This window comes from Dipodomys spectabilis, unplaced genomic scaffold (genome assembly GCF_019054845.1).
Source record: "Dipodomys spectabilis isolate Male_0828 unplaced genomic scaffold, ASM1905484v1 ptg000017l, whole genome shotgun sequence".
Classification (NCBI taxonomy): domain Eukaryota; kingdom Metazoa; phylum Chordata; class Mammalia; order Rodentia; family Heteromyidae; genus Dipodomys; species Dipodomys spectabilis.
This window is the reverse complement of record NW_024870694.1, coordinates 1983794-2008956: the sequence shown is the minus strand read 5'-3', so window position 1 is coordinate 2008956 and position 25163 is coordinate 1983794. Positions and strand designations below refer to the sequence as shown.

The 25163-nt window shown below is 36.7% G+C and overlaps 1 protein-coding gene across 1 annotated transcript in view; it reads left to right on the top strand.

The window, feature by feature from the left end:
• The first annotated feature begins 1268 nt into the window (after positions 1-1268).
• LOC122097905 (limbic system associated membrane protein) overlaps positions 1269-25163 on the top strand; it is a 604370-nt gene continuing 580475 nt past the window's right edge. Inside the window, exon 1 of the mRNA XM_042668487.1 lies at positions 1269-1891. Coding sequence (XP_042524421.1) covers positions 1737-1891 — 155 coding nt within the window. The 5' untranslated portion in view covers positions 1269-1736. The remainder of the gene's footprint in view (positions 1892-25163) is intronic.

Below are 25163 nucleotides of genomic sequence, written 5' to 3'. Positions count from 1 at the left end.
CCTACGGCATTCTGCACCATTTGCATCATGTATTATGTGAATATTTTCTCATATGAAGTCTTCAAGGAAAGGAAATTTAAAAGAAGGAAAGAGATGTTTTGGTCCAACTCTATCTCTTGTCCCCATTTCTGGTCATTTGGGTCTCTGACTGAAGAGGTTCATAACAGTACTAGCTCTTTTGGACCTCTTCGCTGACTTGGCTTATTGGAGCAATAGTGACAAATGATGGTAACTGTCTGGTATTCACTAGAGCACTGTAGAAAGCCTTGGGTCTCCCTAGAAATAACAAGCCTTCTGATCTACCAATCTACTTCCTTGCATAGGAACATTGTGAGAAGCAAATGCCAGTAGAAACTTGTGTAGAAGCAGCAATGTGTCAATTAAACAATCGTCCTTAATACCATTACTAATGTATGGGACTGAGGGTTTCCTGGAGAGTGAGGTTGATTTAGGGATTGGGGATCAGCTGCTGAGGCTGGCACTTGGAAAAGACAAGCCAAGCATTCACACCCAGACCACTCAATACCAGCATTGTATCCCATCCATCTTTCATAAGGGGGCTTCAAGAGGGGGAGGGGATGAAAGAGGGAGAGAAAATAAACCTTTTTTTTTTTTTAATTGTATAACAGAAAGTGCAAGAGGGAGAAAAAAAATAAACATGATGTGAGTTCTGGAAAGGAAGATTTCATTGGAATTCAACGTTGGCTTTTAATCACTACTCCACAGTCAAGTTTCTTGTGTTTCACACTCCTTCATCTTTCTGGGTCTGATTCCCGCCCTCCCTCCCCCCCCCTTGCCTTCCTCTCCTTTCTGTTTCACTCCCTCCATTTGTCAGTTTGCATTTCTCTTTCTCATTCCTTTTCCCTTCTTTTTCTCATCGATTCCTGGACTCTTTCTCCTGTCCTTTTATAACCAAAGTCCTTTTTCCCTTCGCCCTGGTCTTGAACAGTACCTCTGAGTTCCATTCCCTCTTCTTAAGGAAATCAGCCAGGCCTCAGATGGAGCTGTTGTCCTGACAACCCAAAGGCGCATCAGGCTTTCATTGAGCTGGCTGCTGTTGAAGGGGGCAGTTGTGCGAAGCAAGGGGCCACGCCAAGGGGAGGGAAGAGGGGGATGACGTGGTGGGGCTGTTGAAACCCAGCAGGGTAAGAGGGAGGGGGGGAGGTGCTGAGTGGAGAGAGAGTCAGAGACTGGAAGGAGAAGCAGAGAAGGGAGGAGGGGGAAAGAGCCGCTGGGTTGCTGCTGCTGCTGCTGCTGCTAGGCTGTTTCTTTACACTCACTGGCAGGCTCGGTGCTGGCTCGCTCGCTCACCAGCCTGGGAAGGAAAGTGGGTTACAGTGAGGCGCTCAGCTCACACACTGGCAGGGGAGCCTCAAGCTAGAGCGTCCAGGGGAATAACCTCTCTGCCTTGGACAGCCTTGTCTTCTTCACCTTTTCTAGAGGGGTTTTCTATTTTGTAACTCTCCCTTTTTATTTTTGTTTGGTTTTGTTTGTTTGTTGTTGTTCCTGCGACTTTTCCTCCTCGACCCCTGTGTGGGTTTTCTGAGGGCTTTTGTTAAGTCTTAGAAGGGAAAGAGACTGAGCGAAGGAAAGAAGAGTTCCACCAACGGGGCAGATCCGAGTTCCCTGGGCTGTGCATGCCAGCCCGGGGTTGGTAAAGCCTTCTCTCCAGCCAGCCGCGTGTGCACACACGCCCTCCGGAGTGCACCTCGGACCTGCAACTCGGCTTGGCCACGATGGTTGGGAGAGTTCAGCCTGATCGGAAACAGTTGCCGCTGGTCCTACTGAGATTGCTCTGCCTTCTTCCCACAGGACTGCCCGTTCGCAGCGTGGATTTTAACCGAGGCACCGACAACATCACCGTGAGACAGGGGGACACGGCCATCCTCAGGTAGGGGCTTTTCGGACAACTTTTCTGGTGTGTGCGTGTCTGTGTGTCTGTGGTCTGTGTGTGTGTGTGTGTGTAAGCTGAGATCCTTGAACTTCTGCTCCTTTGATATTGCTGCAGGGTGTGTGTGTGTGTGTGTGTGTGTGTGTGTGTGTGTGTGTGTGTGTGTGTTTGTGTTGCTTTTACTGAGTAGAACGCACAGCGTCCGACCAAATTGAAGGGAATTCTGGTCCTTTTCAATATCCTGGGATGCTAATGGAATGTTGTGTAGTTCTTTGCACACTGTTTTTCTTATCATGGATGCTGGACTTCACCCTTCCTCCCCCACTTCCCTTACCCCCCCTCCCCCCGCCACACACACACATTAGTAGCATTGGAGCAGTATTCTTGATTTTGTAATTGGTGATGCTTGACACTTCAGAGTTTTGTGGAGGCTTCTTAATCTAAGAAAAGAGTTGTTAAATGATGGCTCTCAAAGAGTGGTACACACTGATGTGTTCTTCCTGCCTCCGTGTGTGTGTATGTGTGTGTGTGTGTGTGTGTGTATATGTGTGTGTGTGTGTGTGATGTATGTACTAGGGCACTCTAGTACATCAAGGCTCTCAGTCAGCCCTAGTAATAGTTCTGATAGAGGACTGTCTGTAAAGATCTTCTAATTGACATCTAGGGCAATAAATCAATGTTAGAACTTTGGTTGGTGACTGAGCTTCTTCTGGACTGTGGATAGAAATCAACACAAGAATGAAGAGAGGAAGAGAAAAAGGATCTTTCTTGCCCACGAGCATTGAAGAATAGGACTATTAAGCACAGAGACTGGGAAAGAATTAACCTGACATAACATGGATATTTGAAATTGATTATTGACTTAAAAGTCGTATCTCTGTGTAGCTCTGCCAACCTCTGAAATATAATTTGGGGATAGAAATTTAGAAAAGGAGAGTCATAGTCCTTGGGAGTTTGACCCCTAGAAGGGACCCAAATGGCACCTAAGTATTATTTTATCTCTAAAAAGCTTCAAGCTTCTTTTCTTGTGTTTTCCTTCTCTCTTCCTCTTTTCTACCTTTGCCTTTTAGGATTTACTTGAAATTCTGCTAGTGATAAAAAAATAAATAAAAGAAAGAAAACACTGTCCCTAGAGATCTTTTAAAATCTCATTTCCTCCAAATAAAATAACCCAGTGTTGGGTCTGTCTATCTAGCTAATATTTCTGGTTATAGCAATAAAAAGAATAGTATGCAATAGAAAATAAACCTCTAATCTGTGTGGAAGGAGCTGATATTGCATAAACCCTGGGGCATCAGGGAGCTGTTCTGTAGCAGAGCTGCCGACAACAGCAAAGTTTTCTTTTCTGTTCTCAGAAATAAATTTGGTTGGCTGTCACAGAGTGTCCTGCTTTGGGATCTCTAGTCTTGTTAGGGAGGAGCATGTGTGTGTGGTGTCTTATGTGAATGTGGTGTGTGTGTGTGTGCTGAGTGTGTATTGCATGTATATATTTTTCCAGATAGTAAAAAGTAAGAGAATGTGAATGTCTAAGTAATTCTTTCTTCATTTCCTGAACACTGGGTGATTATGAATCCCAAAGACCCTACAATCCAAAGTAAATTTTCCCTTGTAGCTTTCCAATCTTGTAAACCTGTGTGGGTGATTTATCCACATGGAGCAATAAGATTTATAGAGTAATTTATCTGTTTGCAAGGGATTTAGATGTAATGCAGAAAATGTTTTTGCAAACACACAAGCATGCCACCTCATCTGCTAACATCCAGAACGCCTAAGATCATTAACCCTTTAATGAAGCAATCTATAGAAATTTATGTTATCCCTAGAAATACAATTTTCACCATAAGGCTGAATATGAAAGATGTGCACCGACTCTGTATCAGTTTCTATGTAAATGTTTATGAACTTTGTAAGATCTAAGTCAATATTGCCACTATCCTAATCTATAGGTATGAAAGAGTTAGATAAACTTATATGTTAATTCAGCACAATAATAGTATGCTTCTGCTTTCATGTATTCTGCGGGTATACTATACTTTCATGTAGCATACATGAAGACCTCTCTATGTAGGATATGTAGTCTGATTATATAAACGTCAATTTACAGTATACTTGTGTTTCTCTATGTTTGTGGCTTAAAAGAAATGGAGTAATTTTAATCCATTATACTTTATTATGGAAATGGGTTTATAAGCAAAAAGTCCAGTTCTTTCCTGGAAAAGAGACGATACACAAAGAAAGCATACAAATAGATCATCAACAGGAATCTATAGCCTCCCAGTCCTCACCTAACATGACCTCTTTTTAATTGTCTGCCTTGGACAAAACTTCATTTTTGAGTTGGTAGAGCTCTATCAGAAGTACTATGGTGAGAGTTGCTTTTGTTTCCTTAGCTGACCTTCTCTTAAATCTCTTTAACTGAATCCAGTAAGCTTTGTTGGTCAGTTTCCTGGTGAAGAATGGTCTTCTGACTTTCTGTTTGGAAGTCTAGCCTGGGAAAGGCATGCTTCCACTTTGTTTGTGACATTTTGCTGGGAGTGTGAGCTTCTAGGGGGAAGAGAGGAAGGAGAACTTGATTCATTGGAAGCCACAGTAGATGTTTGGCACTGAGAAAGTGAAATGGCAAGAAAAGAAAAAAAAAAGTCCTCTATTAGTCTGAAGCCCTGAATAATTTGAAATGGCAATAGGAGACAAGGGAGGCTTGTAATTCTGGTGGTCCAGTGACAGGAGTTTTGCCAACTTGTTCCCAAAACATTTACCTTCACTGCCTTACTTCCATGGAACAAGAGTGTCTTTAGACAATTGATGCTTATCTTTATCTAGTTATGAGTCTTGGTATACTAGTGGATCATGATAGGAGAGTACACATTAGTCTTGCCGACTTGCGCTGGAATCTCTATCTTTTTGGAAACAAAAAGAAAACTACAGATTTATAGTGGCAAAACTTGAGAGAAAGAGAAATGACCCACCTGAGGTATACATAGCTGACCATGTTGCTTTTTGGAAGCTCCAGAATCAAAGTGTGACACACAGATCACTAGCACCAGCAGCACCTAACAGTATTTATATTTGCATGTATAGAAAAGTGTGTGACACATTTATCCATAGACGTTCTTTCAGGATGCAACCTCAGATGGTTTTCTGAATAGAGTCTGCCTACCACAGTTCCACCCCAGTAAGAACAGGTTGTCCATCAACTACAGGGTGAGTTTCCAATATGACTTCTAGAAAGCTGCTAAACTTTCACACAGACACACCCAAAGGTACACTTCCTGCTGGATCTTCATGCATTGAAGCCATGTAGCTGTGATAAATCAAGATAAAATGAAAATACATAGTGTTCTAAACCAGAATTCAAAAATTTCTCTTTAATGGTACCATGGACCATATGTGTAATGTAAATAGTATGTGCAAGGAAAGATGAGTATGAAACACTTGATTCCATATAACTGTACAAGTTGTATGATGTATTATGTTATCATTTATCTGCTCATAAAGTTCCTTTGTGGATAGCATATGTACATGCATGTATGACCACACAGGCTAGATATAATAAAATGCAGAAGCTCCCCCAAATGTCACTCTAAATATTTTGAGTTGAACTTGTATTATTTCAAGATCCTAAACCTCCCTGGTGGTGGCAGGATATTATAATAGGTCATATGTTAATAACATTTTCCCATTTAAATGTAAAATATATGGAGTAAGTATCAAGAATTTCCAGAGACTAAGTATTTAAGTAAAGAATCTTTGATTCCAGATTCTAGATCTTCACTTCTCTGTTTCTACACCAAAGAGAAGAAGAAGAAGAAGAAAAAACCTATGACAGAGGATGTGATTACTTACTGATAATGTAAAGATTTTGTGCAAGTTTCAAGGAAAATGGTTTCTCTTACATGAGGCATCTGGAACGCCTACATTCAGGAAGAAAGCATCAACACTCAAACAAATTCCTTACACAACATGTGATTTTTCTCCTACTTATAATTCATTATTTGGAAACAAACTTTAGTGGTATATGGGGCGAGTTAGTAACAATTATGAGGCTTTCTTTCTTTGTAGCTATATCAACAGAGGTCTTCAAAATCTACTAATTACTACTAATACATTAAGGGTCATCCATTTCCAATGACATCGTTTATTATAGTATAACATACATATCATCTAGGAATATGACATTGTATATACACTTTGTCAAAGAATGCATGTGTTGTCATTTATGAACCAAGAAACATAGTCTACCAATCTGAGACAAATGAAAATTGTCCTTTGTGTTCATACATGTGTGTGTGTGTGTGTGTGTATGTGTGTGTGGTGCAGTAAGTATGGAATATATAAGTTCATATATACATATGTACATACAAATATGTACCATATATAGTGTACACACACACACACACACACACACACACACACACACACACACACACACACACACACACACATATATATGTACTGTGTGTTGCATATGTGCATATGTGTGTGTTTTCTGCTTTATATAATTGGACTTCAAATAAATAACTTGTAAAATGGAGAAGAGACTACCAAAAGGGATGATTCATCCCCTATGTCAGTTGGTGAAGGTTAAAATATGTGTTTCCTGAAGCTGATTCTTCATAACAGCAAACTCAGGCCAAAACAGATTAGTGCATTTTGCTGTGGTCTCTGAGAGTTCCAAGTACAAACAGCTGTGACTCACCTGATAGGAAGTGTGTGGATGCGTTGGTCCTCCTCCCTGTCATCACCTGAACTGTAAAGATACCTTTCCTTCAGGCCATTACTTATGGGTAATAGCCATTGGCCCTGTTCTTCGCAGAATGCCTAACATGTTAATTTGTGAAATTCAAAAGAGCTAAGTGCTAAAATTGGATCTATCCCTGTTCGCTATGACTTTGAGCAAATCCTCACATTATTTTGGGCTACAGTTTCATTTGCAAAATGCTGAAACTATTTTAGCTACTCTACAGTGTTATTTTAAGAAGCATGCTTGAGGTAAAGTTTGTTGAATTGTAAAGGGCTCGACAAACATTAAATATCAGTGGTTTTCCAACTACATGCAACCAGTTGTTTAGACTTTAAGAAACTTTTTGAAGGATGATTTTTCTTAAACTTAAGTGTGTGCCTAAATTACCTGGAAAAGCCAAGCACCAATGGCTCATATCTCTAATCCAAGTTACTGCAGAGAGTAAGAGCTGAGGATCACAGCAAAAGGAAAAATAATGTTATGAATTAAGCAGAAAAAAAAGCCCAGAAGGGGACATAGAACCCGAGTGGTACAATGCCAGCCTTGAGCAAAATAGCTAAGGGAGAGTACCCATGTCCTGAGTATTGAAAGAGAGAGAGAGAGAAAGAGAGAGAGAGAGAGAGAGAGAGAGAGAGAGAGAGAGAACATGGAAGACTTGTTAAAAGGTCCACTGGTGGGCCCCACTTTCAGAGTTTCTGAGAAGTCTCAATGCTAAACAATGTCTAACAAGTTCTCAGTTGATAATTCTACTTCAAGTGGGGCCCATGCTTTAATAACACTGACTCATGGTGGGGAGGGAAGGGGAGGCTTGAACTCTGGGCCTGGGCACTGTCCCTCAGCTCTTCAGTTCAAGGCTAGTGCTCTATTATTTGAGCCACAGTGCCACTTCTGGTTTTCTGGTAGTTTATTGGAGATAAGAGTCTCACAGCCTGGGCTGGCTTTGAACAGTGATCCTCAGGTCTCAGTCTCCTGAATTGCTAGGATTACAGGCATGAGCCACCAGTGCCCAGCTAAACACTGACTTTTACTATCATAAGCACTGGCTGTAGATGGGAACCTTAGGTAGCTTACAGTCATTTGTTTAAAAGTAAAATATCTGGCCAGGTGCCAGTGGCTAACACCTGTAATCCTAGCTGCTCAAGAGGCTGAGCTCTGAGGATCACAATTCAAAGCTAGCTTGGACAGAAAAAAAAGTGAGACTCTGATCTCCAATTAACTACAATAAAGCCAGAAGTGGGGCTGTGGCTCAATTAGTAAAACACTAGCCTAGACAAAGAAAAAGAAAAAGTGGGAAAAAAAACTAAGAAAAAATAAGAGAAAAATAAATAACCCTATCCCTCACAAAACAAGCACAGGGACAGTTCCTGGCACTAAGTTAAAGCCTCCAGACTGGTACACAAGAAGAGTGAAAAAGTCTCTGAGACTATCCCAGAGTGACTATATTGGATCTACACAAGAACTCTCATCAATTTCTAAGCAGATTCAAGTGAAAGTGGTGCTGCTTTGGATAGTTGCCACCAGGGCTATATATTATGAGTGGCCAGAGAGCTTTAGAAAAATACTAAAGCTGTATATTTCTTGTCCTCAGAAAATTTCATCTGATTAGTTGGGAGAAGAGCCTGGCCTAAAATTACTGCTTTTTATATTTTAGTGATCTTTGCTATGTACACAGAAGAGAAGACTAATATCTTACTGAATAAGTCTGTTTTACAGGCCATTTTCAGGATAATACTTAGTAGACTGGCAGTAAAAATGTATAATTTTATTGTATGTTTTGAGAAGCAAGGTTGTAGGCAAAGAAGTTCAAGTTCAGTGTGGATGGAAGAAAGAGATTGTCATGGATCCACTTCTTCTCTAAGTGATTCTGTCCTGGCAATATAATAGAAAATAGAACAACCTAATTTTAATGTGGATACAATTTTCACAGTAGATGTTGAAATAGGATTAAAATTTGACTTTTTATAAAGCTCATGCTTTCTCATTCTCCTTTCTCCTCTCTCTCCTTCTCCTCTTCCTTTTTCCATCTCTTCCTATCATGAGAATTATTAAAGATTGAACTCAGATCCTCACTGTTGTTCTTTACCATATAAACCAATCCCCAGTATTTTTTTTACTTTTAGTCTGTTCTTTTGATAATGCCTTCTATGTTTGCCTGGATAGATCTCAAACCATGACCCTCCTGCCTCCAACTTTCAAGAGCCTGAGACTATATAAGTATGTATCATCAAGTCCAGTTTTCATTAGTTTAGGTAAGACTCAAAGCAATTCTAAATTTGTCAGCTTTATTAAAATTTATGTTGTTTATAGTGCTTTAAGGAAAGCAAAGGGCAGGCCAATAATTAGACCAAGAGAATGTCCAGTGCTAACATATTCATACAGACTTTATTCTTTGCACTTATGTTGCCATATACATAAATAAATGGTTGCCAGAACAATGTATAATTCATCTCACTTTAATATCTCACTTTAACATGGTGATCAAGCTTTAGTTGAAACTTATGAACAAAAATGCTCAAGAAGAAGTCAAATGACTAAGATCTAATAGCATAAAATATTCTAACCTATTAGTGAGGATAACTGACAAGCTATTTTTAAGATCAAATAAGATAATTTATATCAAAGTGTTTTCAAATTATAAAATGGAATAAAGTATTAGCACTTAAAAAGAGTGTTGACATTATATTCATTATAGTTTCAATAGGAAATAACTTTTAGAAAATTAAGAAATTTAATGAAAGGATTTTATTCATAGTTCCATGGTCCATGTGGGTCATTTTCTCTAAAGTATTTCCATTATTTTGTTTCAAGTCATTTGAAGTCACAAGCATTTTAGAATATAGTTGCATTATTCCTTACACTGGTAGCATGAGTGAATGCATTTTTATAGTCACCTGTAATCAAAACATAATCTTAAGTTAATGTATGATTAACCTTTACAAAATAAAACCCTTCACTTCAGACTTTGTTAATTACTGCCTGAAAAACACATAGAAATTTTGAGTAAGAAAGACCTTGGAGATTAGACAGTCTACAGTCTCATTTTTAAAATAATGTAACTGAGAAGAGATAAATTTAGTTGGTTGCTTAAAAGCTTAAGTTATTATTTGAACCCTATAACTGCTGTCTCTTGATTCTAATTCCAAAGTACTATGGAGATAATCTTGATTTTTATTTTATGTCATGATATGCCACTTTTTATGCCCAAAATTTTGCTGAAAATATCCCTCCCTTTCTTTGTTTCCTTCAGCTGCCCATCTGTGCCCTCTCTTACTCTTTTTCTGACTTCTCCTTATTTCCTACCATCTGTCTCATCCTTGCAAATCAAATCTACATTTACTTCTGGAGGATCTTCCACCCAGGTCTGGTCAAGGAGGAATTCTTCACAAAATGCCCCTCTTTAACATTTCCACACTTTATCTCAACTGAGGGATTTTTCTATCCCTCAGGCAAACACACAGCCAAACCCAGAAACTTGATCAGCATGTAAAAGATAGAGACCCATTCACTAGAAGGAAGGCTTTAATAACTTTGGGGAGGGGTGGTTTGAAGGTGATTTTCATAGCTCTAAAGTCTATCTCTTAAAAACTCTTACTGTGTAATTTCAAAATTGTAAGACCTGGTTTAGCTCTATGGGGCAAAGATGACAACAGGATGTGAATGAAATAACAACTTCTACTATTTGCTTCTTCCTCCCCTAGCCAGATTTACCAATTACATCGTGTGTGTGTGTGTGTGTGTGTGTGTGTGTGTGTGTGTGTGTGTGTGTGTGTGTGTGTGTGTGTGTGTGTGTGTATCTGTCCTGGGACTTGAACTGAGGGGCCTGAGCGCTGACTCTGAGCTTTTGTGCCCATGACTAGCACTCTACTTCTTGAGCTACAGCTCCACTTCTACTTTTTGTTTTTAATTGGAGACAAGAGTCTTCTGACTTTCCTGCCTTTGAATCTTGATCCTTAGGTCTCAGCCTCCTAAGTAACAAGGATTACAGGCATGAGCTACCACTGCCTGACTTTGTATGTTTTGTCTACTTAGAATTCCTAGACTCCAAGTAGAGCCCTGATCTCAGCCATGTTTTTCAATTAGCTAAAAATGTCACTAGTCCCATTAAAGTTTACTCAGCATTGACGGCATCTTGGCTTGAATAACTCTGTAACCTGCATCTACCTCTGGACCACGCCTGTTCATAAGCAAGTGAGTGTGTCCCTGCACAGTATTGGTTCCTAGCTTTGTTCATGATACCTCTAGTTGGAGCCCCACCCCCTCCTGCTATCTCTGCTCCATCATACTTCTTCACCAGCTTGCTCCCTTATATCTTCTCTCAAGGCTAAATTCTGGTGTTGAACAGAATTTGGAAAATCTTTTCTAATTCCTCTAGGCTGAAGATGAATGCCCTTGTGTATTCTCACTGATAGATTCTCTTTATATCTTGTGTTTAGCATTTATTACACTTAAAAAAATAAAAATAAACATTCCGTTCATTTGTGCCTCTCTTCAAAGGAAGGCATCTCATCTGCTTTACCATCTCATCCCAGAATTTTGCTTTGTAACTACAAATGCTCAAATAAATATTTGCCTGCTAAATTGAACAAAGAGGGATGGTGGCACTATAAATCAAGCAGACAAGTTTGATTTACAAAAGAGGAAACAAATTAGAAAGAGACAAAGCTGAAGGAAGATATTTTGGTAGTGAAATCAACCACCACTAGATTAATTACGGTCATACTATTGAAAAAGGCGTAGTAGCAATATCATATATAAAATGTTCTCTTATTATTGGTGGGGTAGATTAAAAGTTTGGTAAAAACTAATACCTTCAATGTTTCTTATCACAACTATTCTGTCCAATAACAATTTTATGGAAAAAAATCAGAAGGGCAAATGGGGATTGTGATGGTTCAGTTAGAGATACAGGGTCCTAGACAGAGGCTCCTTTCTCTGCTAGAATACCAGCTTCTGCTGGAAAGAAGAATCACTTAAGGGCCATGAAGTGAAGAATATCCAGTCTTTGAAAAGCTCAGAATCCTAGGCTGTTCTAGGAGAGGCAGCATATCTTCCCAGAAACTCTAAGACTTTCTCCCTCTAGTGGTGGCTATGAACTTTCAGGAAGTTAAGGTAGCAAGATTGAGAGCAACACAGATTATATTTATGGCCAAACTTTCTACTTTCTTGTGAAATGAGGTAGGGTACGTATCACTCAAATTCATTTTCCTAAAAATAATTAATCATACTGAGTAATGGTAGCTACCAGTGTTTTTTTTTTTCATATTAGAGCTCATTTCTTATTCCTGGAGAAACCAAAACCTGAATGTACACTGGACTTTGTGATTGTCCTAAATTCTCTTCTGTGCATCTTACTATGACACAGAGAGATATTGTTTATATGAGGTCAGAAGGAAAGTCTGTGCCTTCAAGAAAAATGCAATAAGTATCTCATGCAATAATCGACTACCATTTATTTTATTGTGATATAGGATGACACATTTGTATATTAATTCTCTCACTAGTCTAAATGTAATTATATCATTTCTAAAGTTTTCCTTTAGTGAGGATGCTATTTCCCACACCTATTAGAATCAGAAGTTAAGAATGGAAAGAATATAGTCCAGTGGTAAATCATTTATAGCAAGTATCTACATGTAACAAGGTTGATGAGAGAAAAAAATAATTGGAATTCTGACTTGTGATCTTTGTGTTTTAGTGACACTTCAGTCTAGCATTAATATATATATATATATATATAAATATCCTTGACTGATTTTTGTCCTAAGATCAATAATCTGAAGATTGTTGTCATCTTTTGCATTTTGATAATATAATTATATGAGCATATGTTAATATCACCAGTTTATGTAACTGAGTCAGTAACCTAGCACCTAAATAAATTTTCTGCATTGACTTCTATTCTGACCTCTTTCTTTTTTAAATAAGTTTTTTATTGTGAAAATATTGTACAGAGGGGTTACAGTTACTTGAGCAAGGCAATGAATACATTTCTTATCGAGCATGGTTGCCTCCTCCTTTGTTTTTACCCTACCATCCCTTCCCTCCCACCTCCACAACTTGAGTGACTCTAGATGAAGAACTGATCAGTCCCACAATAAACTGCCCAAAGTGTATAGATACATTTAGGTTAAATAAAACCCTAGTTTAGCATCAAAGGACTTAAGGCTATTTTCTGCACAATGTAAACTTTGTGATTAATTTCTATTATTACACCTTCAAAGTAACTATAGCAGTTGGTCTAGTAAAATAGAATGTAGTTGAGCTAATTGGAAAAGCAAATGTACAATGTTGCAAGAGGGGCGATGGCTTATTCAAAATAAAATTTCCTTAATTGTGTGTGTGTGTGTGTGTGTGTGTGTGTATTGAGGAACAACAGAATGGTGAAATATAGAACAAAGGGCAAACCAATGCAACAGTGATACTCACAATATGTTGGAAGTGAACTGTACAACTTGGGGAGGGTTGGGGGAAAGTGGGAGAAAAATGAGGGAAAGGGTAACAAGTTCCACAAGATATATATTCACTACCTTACTTATATAACTGTAACCACGCTATATATCATCTTGACAATAAAATTAAATTAAAAAAAGAAATATAGGAACATTTTGCATGAATGCCTAATCCTTACATAAAAATAAAACAGAACTCAAAATGTAGGTCTTCTAAAATAAGACTATTATTTGTACAGAATTTATCATGAGGTATAATCAGTTTATGTCATGAATATGCATGCTTTATATTGTATAGATATATTTAAACAAGGTTTCATATTTGTCATATTTATAATTATGTATAAAAAGTACAAGCATATATGTGGTTTTATATGTACATAAAGTTTACATACACAAGATTGGAATGTGAATATTACCATGAATTGGGTTGCAGCACAATTTAATAGGAAAGTAATTAACTCGATGCACCAATGGTTGGAATTTTCTAGCCGAAAACCAAAATTTTCAGGTTATCAAGGATGTGAGCAATATATATAAAGCACTACAACAGCTGTCTGAATCTGTTTTGACTAATGTCTTATTTTTAGTTATTGTGCAAGATACTAAATTTATTTTGTCAATGAAGTGAAACTTCATGTTTTGTATTGTATAGTTTCTAGTGAGTAAAATAAAATCTTATATAGCTTTTTTCCTATTTTTATAGGACAGAAACTGTTTTAGCTAAAGGAAAAAATGACTATATTTTGTTCAATGTAATTTTAATGCTTTGCATCTCAAGTTCAGAGTAACTTTCTGTTTGCTTTCATTCTAAGTCATCTATTGATCTAGCAAACTTTTAACAAGCATATATAGTGAAGATGAGCCTGTCCACTGAAAGAATAAGAATTTATTGTTTATTTTAAATAGTTTTTTATTTTCTTTAAGTTGTTGTCAAAGGGCTTACTATTTAACAAATCAGTTTATAAGTGTAATGCATGTTGATCAATGTTACCATGTTCATCATTTTCTTCCATCCCTCCCAACATGACTCTTCCTTTAAACGTTCCTAGCTTCATAGGATATGCATTCAAAATTATGCCTAAACCCCCTCTTTATACAAAATTATCAAAATTATTATTATACAGTTTTAACATTCAAGACCTGTGTGAAAAAAAACTATTAGGATTATATAACAAATTCAGCTATAAGACCTACATATACTATGGTTAGAACGGTAAAGTAATTTAGAAACATAGTTGTGAAAACATTACTACTCACATTTGTAAACCAACAGAAAATAGAAATAGTTCTGTAATATTTGTGGCATACAATATTGGCCTAGCTATGAATGAAAAGTAAAATAATAAATAGACCAAAATAAAATCCCACATCATATGTTATAATGGAGGTTTTTAATTATGTAGTTGAATAAAGAAATTGCCATTTGAATGTAGTTTTAAACAGATTTTGAAAAAGAAGAAGTAATTTCTTGAAGCCAGCATGTGTTCTCTAGAAAAAAAATGAATATATAGTAAATTAGTAAATTGATTTCCTTAAAATGAACAAATAAAGTTGAAAACTGATTGATTGGGGAAATCCCATTTACTTTGAGGCTTTGCGTTTCAGAAAGTTCCTTCTATAGATGTGTAAACACATAATGGGTCCAAACTATGGTATTATTTTTGTCAGCTGCACCATCATGCCAAACAAATACTGATGGCTTGTGATAGAGAACTCTCTCATCCTGTCCTTGGTCATGTTCCATAGTTGTGTAAAAAGAGATCAGGCAGCCTTTCAAACATGTGAATGACATCTAGATTTGGGGATTCTTTTTTAAAATATTTTTTTAAATTTAAGTTTTTATTTTTTGTGAACATACTGTACAGAGGGGTTACAATTACATGGGCAAGATAATGAGTACATTTCTTATCAAGCATTGCAGCCTTCTCCTTTGTTTACCCTTCACATCCCTTCCCAACCTCCCCCCCGCCCCCCCACCCAATCCCCCCTCCCCTCCCGCACCAAAGTTGTAAAGTTCGTTTTTGACATGACAACTTGTACTTCTCATAGTTGCATCGGGTCCACCTGTATCCTTAAACGACTTGTTTTTCCCCATCTCCTCCACAAATTATACCGACATCAAATATAGTGAAAGCAGGGGTTATACTGTGGGGGAGGGACATACAAAGCTACAAAGAAATAATCTTATAAATGAGTTAGAAACAAATGCATGAAAGAAAAAAATATTTAAATACATATCTAAGGGTTCATTTTCCTAACATCACATTATCTGACCTTTCCTGTTTGACTCATTAATTTTTTGTCAGTAGTGGGGCTTGAACTTTGGGCCTGAGCCTTAGTCCCTGAGCTCTTCAGCTCAAAGCTAGAGCACTTCCACTTGAGCCACAGGGCCACTTCCGATTTTCTGGTGGTTTATTGTAGATAAGACTCTCACAGACTTCCCAGGCTGGCTTTGAACAACAATGCTATCTCAGCCTCCTGAGATAGACATGAGCCACCAGCACCTGACTAGATTTGAAGATTCTTAAGGTGTTTGTTCACAGAATCTTAGGTAGATATGGATGGAAATAAATTGTAAGAAAGTTGTAGCTTTTTAAAAAACAAAACAACTCACATACAACACACACACACACACACACAATGTATACATCTCAGAAAAAGAAGACACCGTTAGAAGAAAATACTGTTTGGTACTTTACAATTTAGGTAGAACATGATTTACTTCTTTCTGTAAGCATCTCGGGTGAATACATGTAGATGCCATAAGGAAGATTGGAGAGTTCTGTATCAAAAAGATGGAGCTGAGGTTTACCTATTAGCTCCTGGCTTTGTCAATATGCTGCAGTAGCTAGTGATCTTCTGATTCCTCTCTTTATAAGATGTAAATGACAATAATGATATTTTCCCTGTTGCCTTAAAAGGTGATTGATTATAAATAATGTGAAAAGTAAATCCACAATTACATTTATACACATGTTTGGGTATAATTATTACAAGTAAGTTTCCCTCTGCCAAAGGAAATGAGTAGGCAAATACATTTTCCATCATTTCAGTATTCAAGCAGAAGCTATACAACCATTATTAGGAAATATTACTACTTTTAAAAATAATCTTTTATGTAGGAGAAGTTGAAATGGGTGATTTCCCTGATACCCACTAGCACCAATATCCTACAAAAACATTCTGAAACTCTGCTCTGGTTTATTTTGTATGTGGTTCATTTCTTATTCTTGTTAGCATTTCATTATAGATTTGATTGTTTTTTGAAGAATTTCATTCAGAAATAGTTTAACTAATATTTTTTTTTGGTTTTAGTATTCAGGTTCTACTATTCTCTTTCTTTTTTTATTGTGAAAATACTGTACGGAGGCGTTACAATTACATGGGCAAGATAATGAGTACATTTCATATCAAACATTGTAGCTTCCTTCTTTGTTTCCCCTTCCCATCCCTTCCCAAACTTTCCCCGCCCCCCACCCAATCTTCATCCCCCCCTCCCCTCCACCCACTTGTACATCTCATTGTTGCAATGGGTCCACCTGTATCCCTATTTAAACGATTTGTTTTACTATTTTCGTCCCATTGGAAAATTTACAAACATTTCAAAACATAGTGACTGTATATCATTAAAATTAAAGATCTATTTAAGCCTATTATTTTTTTTACCTAGAATAATATTAAGACAAATATGATCTCATGAAGTTACTTTTTGTACTCTAGAAATAGATTAGTCAAATTGTGATTTCATCTCTTGAATGTTCTAACGGCCTCAATTACTTTGGCACACTTATTAATATAATTTTGCCTGAAGTCTACCCTGGAGTTCTGCATCCCACTATCTATCACATCTCTAACTGAATGTTTTTCAACCATCTGCATACATAAATTGTGAGAACAAGAATTCTTACATTAATCCTCAAATCTTCACTCTATATCAGCCTGTTGGTTAGTACGGCTTGGATTGTTTACTATTCCAAAGAGTAAAATATAGTACCTGGACCAAATTCATTATTCATCCTAGCTCATCTTTCTACTCAGAGACCTTAGGTATCCCAACCCTTGAACCTTGTCCTCGTTCCCCCAAGATTCCTGACGATATAGTCACCTTTAATTGTTTGATATAATCCTTTCCTCTGCTGGTTCCCAAAAGTATTAGAGCTGATCCTGACCTACTTCTGATAAGTAAATCTCCTTTACCTGAATTGCTCTTTTTTGTAACATCCCTTTTATTTTTTAATATTTATTTTTAAATTTTTTTTGTGTGCCAGTTCTGGGCTGGAACTCATGGCCCCTGAGCGTCTGTGCTCAAGGCTAGTGTTCTACCTCTTAAGCCACAGCTCTGCTTCTGGCTTTGTGGTGCTTGGTTAATTGGAGCTAAGAATCTCATGGACTTTATTGCCCAAGCTCCACTAATCATGATGCTCAGATTTCAGTCTCCTGAGTAGGTAAAATTTACAGGTATGAGCCACCAGTGCCCTGACACCCAGCTCTCATCCCCTTTTCTTTTTCTGTTAACTGTCCTCTTTCAAAATAATAAAGCAAACAAATCAAATATCAGATCAATTTAACAGATGATAACCATCCGTGTATCTAGACGAATCATATCTACCTCTTTAAGACCTGAATTCTTTGACAGAATCAGCCAGCATCTTTGCTTTCTAATTTTATATGTGTATGCTTCCTGATTTGATCTCTTTCTGTAAAGTAACTTTAGTTCACCTAAAAACCACAACTGTTAAAACCCGTAAACAGCAATCACCAGTGAATAAAATCAGTCTCTCCCTGTTGTGCTGACAGGTACTCAGCTAATTACTTCATCATTGTCTTAGTATTTAACAGTGAAAGAAACCTTGATACAGGACTTAATCAGGAGACTTGAAAGTTTATAATATGGAACTTGGGAAATAGTTCTGGAAGCAACTCAGAAAGTTCAAACAAAGAAAAGAATTAAAAAGAAGAATGAGAAGATAGAGACGGGTAAGAGTGAAATCAATTTAGGAAGGGTACAGTATGAGGATTTCACACACACACACACCAACCCATTCCAAAATGGGACATCTGTGTGTCAAGCAGAAAACGTTTCCAAGACATCACACTCTCTTAATGGAAAAAATATGTGGATATTAAAATTTTAAATGGGACTTGTTATAAGGGAGACAAAGAACTATCTGAAGAAGTCATAAAGCCAAGTCCTGAAGAATAAAATCTTAGTTTCTTTCAGTTTTAGTCCAAAGAATAAAGGCTTAAGTAGTCAGTTCCAAAAATATGGCCTCCTAGGGTAAAAAAGCCAAACTTCCTGACATACACTAAGCATTGTGTGTTTGTATCACATATCTCGTAATATATAAATTACGTTAAATATGTTTTTAGTGCCTAAATTGATTTCTGTTTTCCCAATCTGTGTGCTAGTCTCTGTTGTATTGAAATACACTATATTTTTTTCAGAATAAAGGTATTTCTTAAGGTTCTCATTTCTTTCCTTATAAAGAAGAAAGAATATGAGTTTGATGAGTGAAGATCTTCTTAGTCAAAATGTTTTCATACTGTTCTAATCCAGTAAATGTAGGTTCAGTGAAAACATAAGCAGAAAAAGAAAAGATTGACAGGACAGAGAGAATGGCTGAAGTGAGTAAGATATGGCATGAATGTAAATAGAGACCTAGGAAAGTTAGAGGAAACAAGATGCATAAAATGAAATAGTAGATTTTCAAAGCAAGACTATTTCATTAGCTGAATTGAGTTTGAAAGACTATCAAGTGTTCACGTAGAGTTGCTCATGTGTTAACTCAAGACCTGGCATTCAATGGAAGTTCTGAGTTACCTGGAACACAACCTGGATTGCTGTCAAAGGACAGTTTCAAGGTGTGGATTTACGTAAAATTACCAGGGAAAGAAGGATTACAGGAAATAAGAGTTTCAAGGACTTTCCTGCTTGTGCTGGCTTTGAACTGTGATCCTCAGGTCTCAGCCTCCTGAGTAGCAAAGATTAAAGGCCGGAGCCACTGGTGCGTGGCTTCCATCTTCCTCTTAAACAAAGGTTCTACACTGTATGAATTTCTGGCCCCACCAAAATGTGGATCCATCCTTGTGTAATCCCCCAATGAACTTGTCCAAATGAAAAATTAGTTAACAGTGAACACAGTATGTTCCTAATTGCGATTCAGATGGCTTTGTGAAAACTGTTGTGGGTTGATGTGTCACGATGGACATTTTCAGTGAAAGAACTGATCCTAAGGGGTACAGTAAAACCTGAATAGGGACAGAGAGAATGAATTGGGAGACAGACATTTCAATGTACAAGTGGGCTCAATAAACAGTAAACCAATCTCAAGTTGTCTGCTCACAGACAAACCCCAGGAGAGCTTTCTTTTCATATTCCTTGGCACACTTCTTTATCTGGTGGCACATTCGTAATAATCATTAACCCTTTCATACTGTAGAAGGCTGTGGTTTATAATTCTTTACAATGAAATACAGCCTGCTGACAGTACTGTTCTGTTTCAATGCTAGGAAATGTGGAAAGATGATGACCCCAGGGTTTGGGACCAAGAGAAGATACAGAAGATGTACTCACCTTTCAGATTTGTTTTTCCCAATTGTGCTGCAGTGCTGTTAGGCTTTTATTATTACTATTATTTTGCTTTTATTTTTCTTTATACTTGGTAAATTTAATGAGCTGTCTCTAAGTAATGGGACTTCTTTATTCCCACGGCTATCATTCTATTCCAAATCTTTATCAGTGCATGACAGTATTACTGACTTCGGTCTTTCCACATATTGAATTCTGACTTTTTATTAGGCTCTGAGTGGAGAGCTGGAAATGAACAGTGAATAAGATGAAGCTTATACTCTAGCCCTTTAGAGAGTCACCACTTTTTGAAGCCTTCTTCAACCAGCTTTTCAGCAGATATTATTTCTTTGCCCAAAAGATGAAAATTCGCCTCCAGTCTTATGTCATATGAGTCTCAATTCTAAAGCACCAACAGATTTTAGAGTATGTTTCTCTAATACTCAACCTCTCTATTTTATCTAGCATGGGATGTTCCTGTCAACCATTGTTTTTAAGTCAGCCTTCTACCTTAGCCTCCCAAGTAGTTAAGACTACAGGCATGTGCCATAACACCGAGCTTTATCCTCTATTTATGTCCATTTACTCATGGTATGTGTTTATCTTTCTGTGTATAGGAAGGTTTTAGTTTCTACCAGGCCTTGTGCTTGTATTTCCCCCTTCTATTTACCTAAATTTTACTTACTCTAAATCCAGCTTCTTCTAAGAAAGTATTATTTATAATTTAGTACATTACTTTTTGCTCTAAGTATATGTTTATTTATGCACTTAAGGATATAATTTAACACATATATGTTTGCTAATATTTTTCTGCAATTTCATTCTATGTACTCAGTAAAATAGCAAACTCTTTGCACCATAGGGTCAAGGAAAGCTAGAGATAATTGTGTTAAATATACACATCCAGGAAGGTCATCTTCCCTATAGTTTACAGTATAAGAAACAAAACTGTAGGAGAAATAAGCAATGTTCCACAATAGCCATTTGTTGCTGGAATCTGATTTAGATCAGTACTGTTTCCACTAAGCCTTATTTCCTATTGTCCTGCATGTTTCTTGAATTAGGGCCCAACTTCTAGCAGGTGCTCAATAATTTCCTTTAATGGGATATACAGAATGAAGTATAGTTGTAGTTATAGTTCATCCTATGGATCAGATATGGCCAAAGGTGAGTAATACAGCATTGATTTTTTTCCCTTATTGTAAGTAAATATGGAGTGGGAAACATTGTAAGGCCAATGAAAATATCAGAAGCAAATAGCTCTTTCGAAATTACTTTCATGTTGATTGTGGGTGATAATTGCATTCCCAGAGTTGATGGTGTGGCTAAATCTTTGTGATTCAGAAATTTAGAATCAACACCAGTTCTAAAGTCTCAGCCCTCCAACCACTCCAGAGAAGATTTATTTGGTTTGGCAAACTACTCTTTCCTTTATTAGAGAAGTTGGCCTCTTGCAGATGACATTTTCATGACTAATGGTGATCCTCTTTTCCTATCAATAAAGATGTGATTTACAATTTTTAATCCAGCTGAAAGGAATAGAAAATAGAAGTCTGTATAGAAGAGAAATGAAATTATAATAAAATGGCACACTCCCCAAGGTTTTTGTAATATGATGAGTATTAAGCTAGCACTCACCCTTATTTATGGCATACAAAGCTCCATCAATCAAAAGAATGGCAAACCAGGCTTTCTGAGACTCCTACTAGGGCATTTGACTTAGTAGGTTCTGAAGATGTCATTGAGTAGGAATCATGATATTTAATCTATACTAACTCTTCCATTGCCCGTATATGACCATTTATGTTAAACCTTAAAATACTGTTTATGATTTCTGCTCTACAATTACTTAAATTCCACTTTTAACTCATGTACTACTATACTTTATCTTGTCATATAAAGTTCTCATCTGGTTACACAACATTCAGCTTTCATTAATGAGAGTGTTCTCTGATGCTTTCTTTATAGATAACACTTTTTGAAGAAGGTAGACCTTCAGGAAATTAAGAATGTTTTCTCACTAGCTCAGGAATGCTGACATGAGATTTAAATCCTTTCCTGATGAACTAGAAACTCTTCCCCTTTGCTCAGCCTTAAAACTTGAGTAGGAGTTAATGTGCACTTAGCACTAACAATGTACATCCACTTTAGAAAAACGTTGTGTTTACATAGCGCTCTAAAAAGCTAAAGACATGTCATTGCCTAATTAGCCCTCATCAGAAGAAGGAATAGTGAAGAAGGAATGGAGGAGTTACCCATTATTCTCACTACAAACATTGGAGCCATAGCTTATGCTTCTCAACATGAAAAGTGGAACATAAATGAAACCTACCGTGATTCATTCTGAGCTAACACATCAAGGTCTTTACTTATCTCTATTCCTTCTCCTATCACCTATTTCATATACTTTTAAAATTAATTTTTTTGCTTACTGTTTATTTTGGAGACAGTATTTTACTCTCTACTAGAACATAACCAACCTTTCCATGCTCCTACCTCAACTTCCCAAGTACTAAGATTACAGGCCTGCATCTGATTTTTAACCTTATTTCATTCTTTTCTTGCATTTTTCAAAAAATCAAGCTTTTGCTTATGATTATGCTACCTTCTTCTTTTATCATGTAGAATATTGTTCAGTGATTCATACTCCTTCCGTGTGTGTGTGTGTGTGTGTGTGTGTGTGTGTGTGTGTGTGTTGGTTCTGGGACTTGAACTCAGGGCCTGGGCGCTGTCCCTGAGCTTTGTTTGCACAAGGTTAGCACTCTACCACTTGAGCCACAGCTCCATTTCCAGCTTTTATTTTTATGAGTAACAAGAGATAAGTATCTCACAGGTGTTTCAGCTGGGGCTGGTTCAAACTCTGATCCTCAAATCTCAGCCTCGTCAGTATGTTTCCAGGCATGAGCCATTGATGCTCAGCTTCCCTCTTTCCTTTTTCTTCTTACATTTACTATTATGTTAAGAGAAAGGTTATGAAGACATGACATTAAGATCCTCTCTCTCTCTCTCTGCCCTCTTTATTTTTGGTACTGTGTTCAGTGTACGCTCTCTCTTCTCACTGAGGCTGTAGTTTGTCTGCTGAATTACTGCTTTGTATTCAGCCTGGGACCATGGAGTATTTCCAGTGTATTTATTTTCTGTTCCTGAGCTGAATGCTGGGTGCTTCTTTGTCCTGATGTTTCAGCAAAGGATTTTAGAGTTAGGGGGAGGAGGGGGAGGGGAGGAATGCCAATAAAGCTTTCTGTATCCCCCAGAGGATGTGCATGAACGTCTTTACCACTGCTTCATTCTGGGTTCTCCTCTCTGCTGCCCTTGCTCTTAATTGGATCTTACCCTAGAGAAAACAACTTTGTTAATGGGATGGTTAAAGAAAATGAGAGGTGGAAGTTGGCTATGTTCAGTTCTGGCAACTTATCCTCCTTGGGAATAAAACGGTCTCAGATGCCTGATCTGGGAAGGGATTCCACTTTCTTAATCATGAGGAAATACCAATTCCTTTTTCACTACTTCCCCTCCTCCCACTGTCAAAAAATGGAAGGTTATACTTCATTTTTTTTCTTTCACAGGTATATGAACCTAGTTTTCTCAGTAACTATGAGTCATTAGTTTCTCAGCAATTTATTTATTCATTTATTTATTTTGACTTATATTTGGCAAATGTCTATTACACACAAATTTGTTCCCAGTGCTGTACACTTATTTCCATTTACTGATTTATTTTTGTTATTTTGTTATTTTTTGTTTTTTGTTATTTTTATTATGATTTTTTGTTTATTTTATTTTTGTTTATTTTTGTTATTTTATTTATGAGACTGTTAAATAGGACAAATAATATCTCTATTGAGGTCTGCACTCCCATTAAGGAAGTAAGACCATAATTGAGTATGTCAGCACACATAATAATAACAGTTTATGCTAAATGATAACATTTGAAAGACATGTCATAGAGTAATAAAAATTATAGAGGGAATACTTTGGATAAAGAATGCAGGTAAGCATGTTAAATTGGTAATATTTCATCTGAGACTTAAAACCTGCTTATAATAGCTTGTTAGTACTATTTGTCTTTGCAGTTTTAATGAAGTTAAGTATGTATAATTAAATTTCCATGTAAAATACTCATTACTGTGATTATTAGTAAAATGTATTGTATAATTGTTATAACAGTCCAGATTTAGAACATTCTCATTATCCCCTAAAAATCCTTTACGCCCATTTTTAGTCAGTTTGAAATTTTACCCAATCCTTGAACAACTATCAGCTAATCTACTTTCTGTGTTTTTATACATTTGCTATTTTCAAGTTTATTACAAGTTGAATTATAGAATACATGGGTATTTTATATTTGGCGTCTTCCATTTAACATAGTATTTTTCAGGTTCATCCATACTGTGGAATCATCGATCTTCAGTTTGCTGCCTTTTACCACTGAACAACTTTTCCATTTCTGGATATGTCCTGTAGTGTTTAATTACTTTCTAGTTACTCAACATGTCAGGTACCTCCAAAGTGTGGATGTTATAAACCAAGTTTGAATGGATATTTAGAGTCAGTTCTATATGTATATGCATATTTTATTCTCTTCTGTAGGTAAATAGAATTGGAATTTCTGAGTGATATTGTACATCTATTTGTACTTTAAAAGAAACTACCATACTGCTTTCCAAAGTAGTTGTACCATTTGACTTCCTTATCAGCAATATATAACAGTTATGGGTTGTCAATATCTTGGCCAAAATTTATTGACTGTTTTTTTTTGGTATAGCCAGCAATATTGTGTATATATTACCATGATACTGATTTTCATTTATATAATTTTGAGGGTTGAACATCCTCCCAATAGTCTTACTAGCCACTTCTATATAATTCTGAAAGTGGGTAATTCAGACATTTTTACTATTTTGAGTGGGATCTGGTCCTCTCTTGAAGTGGTAAGGTTAATTTTGAATCTCATGAAATCCAACTTATCAGGTTTCTGTAAAACAAATTATTTTTTTGGTACCTAAATCATTTTGTCTATCCATGAGTTAGCAAGATTTACCCATAAGATTTTTTTTCTCTCTCTCTGAAAGTTGTATAGCTTTAGCTTCTTATATTTAGGTCTATGATCTATTTTTCATCAGTTTCTATGCATGGTATGTAATAGGTATTAAATAACATTTTTTCAGTGTGGATTTCTAAATAGTCATATATCATTTGTTGAAAAGACTCTACATATAGAATATCTCAAGCACCATTCACAGGTTATTTATTTTTAATTAGTTTCTTAGATTTTGTTATAATATTTAAACAAAAGACACTCAAACAAATAACTTATTTGCCTTTATACCCACTTTGCTTTTCTTTTTATTTAGGTTTACTTTACCATTCTATGGACCTAAAACCTACAGCACTATAAAAGTTTCTTTTTTGTGGGCTGGGAAGTTGACTCAGTGGTAGAAAGCTTGACTTGCATGCATGAGGCCTTTGGTTTGATTCCTCAGCACCACATAAGCAGAAAAAGCCAGAAGT